The sequence below is a fragment of the Silene latifolia genome, chromosome 6, assembly GCF_048544455.1.
Source record: "Silene latifolia isolate original U9 population chromosome 6, ASM4854445v1, whole genome shotgun sequence".
In the NCBI taxonomy this organism is placed as follows: Eukaryota; Viridiplantae; Streptophyta; class Magnoliopsida; order Caryophyllales; family Caryophyllaceae; genus Silene; species Silene latifolia.
The window spans coordinates 124,371,693-124,379,922 of record NC_133531.1 but is presented as its reverse complement, the minus strand read 5'-3'; the positions used below and the strand labels follow the sequence as shown (position 1 = coordinate 124,379,922).

Here is an 8,230-nt window from a genome sequence, read left to right as displayed (position 1 = left end):
AAGAGAGATCACCTTTCTCTCTTGTTCTTGAGCTTTCCCTTTTGGATGAACAAAGACCCAAGTGTAGGATCTCTCCCAAGGATTTATACCCAAAGCTCACTCTTAATTAAAATTGATATTATGAGTACTAGATAATATTAATTTTGTAGAAAATTGACCCAAAATAATTTGGTTTTTGTCTCTAAAAACCGGTTTAGAGAGAAGAGAAGAGGAAAGTATTTTTTCTTTCTAAAATTCTTATTTTAGATGAGTTAGAATGAATGAATAATACACACTCATGCATGTAGTGTATATCAAAAAAATAAGACAAAAACCCTTTGCCTTTTCTTGTGGTAAAACCGGGTAGGAGGTGTGGAGGGGAGCCAATGCATGCCTTTGTTTATCTTCACAATGCAAACTAGGGTTGCATGGCTAGGCTATTAGTGAATGATTATGTTTTCCACTAATTTAAACAACACAATATTAGCCTAATTCTTCCCCTTAATTTCGGTACATACATAAAATGGAATCCATTTTATTTTTGTCAATTTGTCTTATGTCACATGTCATATGTTACATAAATTTGTTATGTATTTTTAACATATTAAAAATCAACGTATTAATAAAAATACGTCATATACAAAAATCGACTTAGTAATTCATAATTACTTGTACCAAAATATTTTACCAATTTACAAATCACAATAAATTGTATTTATAATAATTCATTCAATTTCAATTGTTTCTTTAAACAATAATTTCATCCGAGCAATGATACAATTCAATTATTTTACCACGTATCTCATTTAATCAAATTTCAATGAGATACGTAAAGTTTACTTCCAAAATCGTCCGTCAATTTTTCAAGTAATTTAATTAACTCGTAACGTTATACGATTAATTAAATGATCAATTAAGAGTGTTGCCCTATAGGTATGACCTGGGGGGTCAACTGATCACCACCGTCGCACGACAGTAATGTCAAACTCTAGTCAGCCAATCATTACCGATATATGTTGACCAGTTGACAGTAAAAATTACTTCCCAATTGTATTCTTTATAATGAGATTTAAACATGTGATCATCATGATCAACTGTTGTGATCGCATTATTGTCGGAGGACATATATTCCAACAATCTCCCACTTGTCCTCGACAAGTGTGCTCCACCAATTCTCTTGTCCTATTACTATCTCCCACTCAATGCAAGGTGTCTTTCAGGTCGTACTTGCAAGTGATCATATCGAGAGTGGTTTCCTCGATCTGGAGAATAACTGATTGACCGGATTTATCTATCATAGATACCTTCCGAGCGTGGCCACGCATTTCCAGTTCATTACTCCTCGAGTGGCCCTGAGATATTGTTATAACCCTGACTAGGGATGGACAATTCCTATCGCACTCATTCCCTTCGACTAGCCACAGCCATCATAACCCAAAATATGCCCATTTGACCCCATTTACGAAGGTCGTAGTAACATAAATCAAAGTTAATCTGAAACTGTGTCATCTTAGGCGAATAGTCTTTAGTCAAAAGAATCGACTCATTTGAATACTATAGCAGCTCTCGCCACAACCAGGCTATATAAATTTGCCAGAACTCTATAAGCGGTCATTAGGCCCGACAAAATGTTCCTAACAGTCTGCTTATGTGATCGACTAGTCATCTCACATGACTTTATGGCACTTGAACTTGCCATCAATCGCATCACACTCTAGTCACTTCGAGACGTCACCTCATGTAAGTAACTATGGGCAAATACAATGTTAATCCATGTTCACTTTAACGGGGTTCAATTGTCTCCACAACCCGTTTGGATGTAACAAAGTGTACGGTGAGTTAATAATAACTCAAACGACAAATGTCGACATCACACTCGGGTAGTCAATACCATATTTCAACCTTGTGATGTATATCGTAGGTGTAAACACTTATTGATTGCAATAGAAGTTTAACATGCCATGTGTCCATGTGTTCAAACTTCTTTCACTTGCATTTTCCTTTACATTCATGTTCTCTCTCATAGCATGAACCTTACCAAGTACAATTCAAGGTTCCCGACCTTGGTTTCGGTTCTTTAACTTGAAAGAACTTTCTTATCGATTATCACATAACGAACGAATTTGTGATGAATGATATAACTTGTACTGATCAAGTACTTCATCCACACACAATGCACTAGGTATATGTTTTGTAGAATCTTGCAACAATTTGTCAAGATGATTAGCCTAGCACTTCTCACAAGTCCTAGCATATTAGGAAAGATTAGTTTTGAGTAACTTATTCTCTAACTAAGTATCTTTCCAAAACTTCTTATTTCTCTTTCTAGCTTGAAAGGTTAAGGATTTTCATAAATCCTTGCATGTGCTCGGATTTTCTATAATATGTGCAACCTCTTGACACACAATAGAGCATTCCGTCAAACACCGAAATCGCTCATCGAATTCTGCTCGAGAATTCATGACGTTTCTATTGTGGCTTACCAATGAATCATCATGCTCTTATGCATATGATTCACCATTGGACATGTGCATGATTATTCTAATGGCGGAAACATTAGTAACTTTTAATCATGTCATCAACTATATTTAGGTTCAAGGAACGACCATGACTGCTAATGGCAATTCCATTTTCATTTACATGAATAACCTATGTGTATGTTGACACGTTGTGTATCTCCCAATACTTATCCAACATCTCATGATGTAGTTGGAATCATCATGGTCCATTTTCATCCAGAATTGAAAACTCAAATGATTCTTTATGAAAGAAGGCATTAGCTCGTCATTCTTCAATGAGTGATGAGTTGTAAACATTCAAAGGATGATAGCTCCCACTAAATTCCATGTCTTCACATGATAATTTCCTAACTCCCACTCAATTCCACATATTTCGAAATTGACTTCTCAATCGAAACTTTTCAAGAATTGAAATATAAATTGCATTGCCAAGTTATTAAGATAAAACCATATATGTTCCCATCATATCCTTTCAAAATTCCTATTTTGAAGCGGTCTCATCTTAACCTTATGGAAAGAGATTTTAATCTCTAATTCACATATATTATAATGATGTGTAGCGATGTCATTATTCAAATATAAATAATATCTAGAACACGTCCTTCGAAATACCCTTTCGGAAGGAGGTTCAACCATTTCATAATTAGGTTAAGAAATGTCATCTGCGTGGTCAAAACTTGGCTATTGAAGATATCGGTATATCAATTCTTGCAACTTGATCATAACTAGTATGTTACTTTGATTCATTTAGGCTCCTAAGTAAATCTTAAGGTTGAAACTATTGGTCAAAATTTTCATAAACTTAGTCAAAAACTCTTGTTAAGACTTTATATTAGTCATTTTGTTCCAAAACTTTCTTTTGGTCTCCTCGTGTAGTTATCTTAAGAATATGTTCTTTTGATTACTTCACTTGGTCTCTTTTGTCATATAGAACTTACTTGAGACCATAGATCTCATCTATTTGGTAAACTATGTAAATAGATATACCTTCGTTCAAATCATTCTCACTTGCGTAGATCTTCATTTGCACAAGTGTTGAGTGTTGTGTCCTCATTTTTCTCCCACTCTATCTTTAGAATAAATACACTAGAGATTCAAAAGATAGCATATGAGACACAAATAATGATTTTTGAAGTATAAGGAGAACTACCTCATAGGTTGACTAATAGTTTTAGATTTCGTAAGTGTACTTGGTGATTGACATTCCTTTAAGGGGGTGTTTGGTTGGGGGGTATGGAATGGAATGGAATGGATATCACCGATTCAAGTGTTTGGTTGACCACTTTTGGAATGGATTTAGAAACCCAAGGGTTTCTCAATCCACCCCAATCCCTTGGAATCCCATACTCTACCCATCCCCCAAGTTTCTAAATCAAATCCCCCTGGATACAAAACCTAAAATTAAGAAAAAAAAAACCCCCAAATTGCTGCTGTTCTACTCTACGTAAGTCTTCATCTTCTACTTTCATAATAATTTTTTTGCTTTTATAAGAAAATTTGCTTGTGATAAATTTGCTTTTATACATGATTCGTTGCAAAAATACTTGTGTCTATTGCTTTGAACAATATTTACGGATTGTATGACGGCTCGTATGAGAACTGCCTTAAAAAATTGTGTTGTTGTATAATTAATATTAAAATATGCACATGATTGAATTATTTTCGCATGATTGAATAGTAGAATTTGTCTGATTGTTGGTTAATTATTTCTCCGATTGTGTGAACTTATCGTGAGGTTGAGCAGTAGTTTCATTAAATTAGCCATTTGAATGTTTGAAGGTCTCTTGAAAATATGCACGTCATTGAATTATTGTGTTTATTGCGAACAAACAGATTGTTCTCTTGAAACAAAGGCAATAACGGCATAAAATGCCTTTTGAATGTCTGAAGGTCTTTTTTAAGTCGCAAATTCTCACTTGTGACGGGTACTATTCCGTCACAAGCTTACGACGGACTAAATGTGACCATTTTATGAGAAAATGTAACCACACATAAAAAGGTAACATTTTTATGTGTGGTTACATTTTATCATAAAGTGGTCACATTTGGCCCGTCGCAAATTGTGACCGTCACAAGAGAGACCTACTATTTTTAAGAGGGCCAATATCCGTCTTACGCTTAAGACGGATAGTGGCCCTCTCACACAAATGCAAGTGGGTATATTCATTTCCCACCCACGTGTCTCTCACTTACATTTGTGTCAGAGGCTACTATCCGTCTTAACTATTATTCGTCTTAAGCTTAAGACGGATAGTGGCCGTCTTAAATGAAAATTTGTGTTTGAATGTGGTCCGGCTAAAAAGGAAGAAAATTTTATTGACTTTAGAAAGTAGTGTTACTGTTCCGGTTCCTTCAAAGAATAAGACGGTCTTATATCGTAAAACAATACTGATTTGTAAAAGAACTATCCTTGTGAGACGGTCTCACCTCAAAAAATACTGATTTTCTTAATACTTCTGGGTCCTTTAGAAATTTATAGTAGTTGTAACATCGTCAGAAGTAGTTGAAGTAGCAAACTTGATTTCCAAACAAGAGATTACAGGAATGTGTAACTAACAACCTTCTGATGCATTGCAAAATTAGGAATAGTACCATTCATACTTATTTCAAGTCAACATCTAGTAGTATACTGATAGTATTTTTAGTGCACTTCGTAAATGTCTTTCGATTGAATTTTTAATGGGTGCTCATATATATATGGAGTGTGATCTTATTTGGTTTTTCACAGAAATGTTTTCTTCTCAATTGACTTTGATAAGGAGGAGGAAGAAGAAGCATGTTGAGTTGTTATTGACAATTATGGTTGTTATTAATATAGTTACTATTCTATATTTGGTATTGTGTATGATGGGTGTGGCTATTCATAAAATTGAGCATCCACGGTATAGTAAAGATGAGAAAAGATTTCTTAGGCGAAAACACTTGTATACACTTACTAAGCATAGCGATATAATTTGTAAGAGTGAACTTCGTGTCAATCGGAGAACTTTTTATGTACTTTGTGAAATGGTCAGAGATATTGGAGATTTAAGTGGAACTAGGAATATGTCACTAGAAGAAATTGTTGCCATGTTTTTGTATACATTGGCACATCATTTCAAAAATAGGACAATTGGAAACCATTTTTTTCGAAGCGGAGAAAGTGTGAGTAGAAATTTTCATCGTTGTCTTCTTGCCGTTTTGAAACTACATGACCATTTGCTTAAAAAGCCGACGCCTATAACGGAAGAATGCGAAGATAGTAAATGGAAATGTTTTGAGGTATTATAATTTTTTTTCACATTATTGGATTTTTAGCCAACAACATTATTGTACATATTTAAAAATTATTCTTTAATTATTGTTTTGTAGAATTGTTTAGGAGCTTTAGATGGCACATACATTAGTGTTCAAGTGAGAAATGAGGATAGACCAAGGTATCGAACGAGGAAGGGTTCCATTGCTATGAATGTATTAGGTGTATGTAATCCTTTTTTGGAGTTTATATATGTACAACCTGGTTGGGAAGGATCTGCGCATGATGGTCGTGTCCTTCGAGATGCTATTAGTAAACCTCATGGTTTAAAAGTTCCTCAAGGTAATAACAATAGAAAAAAAAAGTCTCTCGTCAGTTGTACTAAAAATTTACAATTTAAATAACTTTTTGTTTTAAATTTGAAGGTTTCTATTACTTGGTTGATGCGGGATATACAAATTGTCGGGGTTTTTTAGCACCATATAGAGGCCACAGATATCACCTGAAGGAGTGGGGGGATCGACAACCAATTAGTGCTGAGGAGTATTTCAACATGAAACATTCTAAAGCTAGAAATGTTATTGAAAGATGTTTTGGATTATTAAAAGGGAGATGGGGCATTCTTAGGTCCCCTTCTTTCTATTCGATACGCACACAAGGTCGTATTGTTCAGGCTTGCTCCTTGCTACATAACCTCATTCGAAAATATATGCCAACTGATTTTACGATATATGAGGATTTAGATGGCGATGAAGATGAAGAAAGTAGTGATGATGATGATTCTGATGATGAAGATGAATATATTACTTTGATAGAGACATCCGACGCGTGGACTAATTATAGGAACACGTTAGCGCAAAATATGTATAACACTTGGAGAGCTAGGCGTAATCAAAATGCATAATTTGTTTCGGAGTTTCTTTTTTAATATGTATTCTGTAATTTTTTTTGTGTTTCATTGACTTTCCGAATGTTTTTTCTATAGAAAAACTGATGTTATATATATTATTTATATGACAATGGGATGAAATAACTTTATTTAATAGCTGTTTTCCTTATTGACATTGTTTTGTATATAGCATGGAAATTGGACAGGCATCTCAAAGCGGAAGGGGAAAAAATAAGCGCATTTGGACTAAACTGGAAGAAGAACATCTAATTGATGGACTACTAGAACTGAATAATGATCCAGAATGGAAAGCAGATGGTAGTTTCAAGAATGGTTTTAAGAATAAGCTGGAGGATATGTTGAATAAAAAATTTCCAGGATGTGGCTTAAAAGCAGTTCCTCACATTGAATCAAAAATTAAATGGTTCAAGGACAAATACAATGCGCTTACAGAGATGTTTCGCACTTCTGGTTTTTCCTGGGATGAGGAGAAATATATGATACAGTGTGAAAGACAATCATATGAAGATTTTTGCAAGGTAATGCACTTTCTCAACCTCTCTTGCTCCATTTCTTATGATTTTTTTTGGTTAACAAGTTAAATTGATCTCTACATTATTGTTGTAGCAAAACAAAAGTGCTCAAGGATTATGGAACGTTCCGTTTCCACACTTTGATAAATTGGCAATTATATATGGTCCTGATCGAGCTACTGGAACTAATTCCGAGACTTTCGTCCAAGCGGTGGATAACCAACAAAATGAGGCTGTTGATTTAAGTAGGGATGAAAGTGACGAAGACGACAATATTGATGATGAGGAGCCACTTTATATTCCTACTCAATCTAGTCCAAATGAGCCGTCTTCAAAGAAAGCAAAGATCGGGAAAATTTTAACGGATTATAAGAAACAAAAAACAAAGAAGAGAAAGATGCCAGAGGTTGTGGATTTGACTACGTCTTTCAAAGATATGTCTTCAAACCTTTCCGGATTTATGAATGGAATGAATGTTCATATGTCTACTATTGCAAATGCATTATCAACCACTCAGCGACATGAACAAGCCATCATGGTTCGTGAACAAGAGTTTGAAGACCAAAAGAAAAATTTAATAAATGAGCTACTTGGCGTACAAGGGTTGACTAGATTTGAAGCATTATTAGCTGCACAAAAATTGGCATCTAATCCCAGTGATCTCTCTCTTTTTTACCAGAGTCCCGATGAAGCATGAAAGAGAGAGTTTGTTATGAACCTCATTCATCCGCACTTATCTCGAAATGGGAACGTTTAATTTGTTTTGTTTGATGTTTAGACTTACCCGTATTTTTCATGAAACATTTTTCATGCGTTTTTTTGTTTAACAACATTTTTATTTGGACGCTTAATATTGATATGAATAATTTGGATTGTTCTTGGCTATAATTTTTCGTTAGTAAGTTGTAGTTAATGGAAAAAAAATGTACAACTCTTTTTATAATTTAATAAACTTACATATTATGAATAGAGAAAAAAATGGATATTGAATCCATTCCAAATGTGAACCAAACACCATGAATGGCATTTACAATCCATTACAAAATTGAACCAAACAAGTGTTAAAAGGTATGGG

At 34.4% G+C, this 8,230-nt stretch overlaps 2 protein-coding genes across 2 annotated transcripts; both read left to right on the top strand.

Moving 5' to 3' along the window:
* The first annotated feature begins 5,228 nt into the window (after window positions 1-5,228).
* LOC141588606 (uncharacterized) lies at window positions 5,229-6,892 on the top strand. Its single transcript, XM_074410039.1, has 4 exons — window positions 5,229-5,759; window positions 5,850-6,075; window positions 6,159-6,497; window positions 6,813-6,892. Exons 1-4 carry the CDS (start codon window positions 5,229-5,231, stop codon window positions 6,890-6,892), a joined length of 1,176 nt encoding a protein of 391 aa, XP_074266140.1.
* A 160-nt stretch (window positions 6,893-7,052) lies between these two features.
* Window positions 7,053-7,934, top strand: LOC141658956 (uncharacterized). Its single transcript, XM_074465674.1, has 2 exons — window positions 7,053-7,161; window positions 7,250-7,934. Exons 1-2 carry the CDS (start codon window positions 7,078-7,080, stop codon window positions 7,850-7,852), a joined length of 687 nt encoding a protein of 228 aa, XP_074321775.1. The 5' UTR covers window positions 7,053-7,077; the 3' UTR covers window positions 7,853-7,934.
* The last annotated feature ends 296 nt before the right edge of the window (window positions 7,935-8,230 follow it).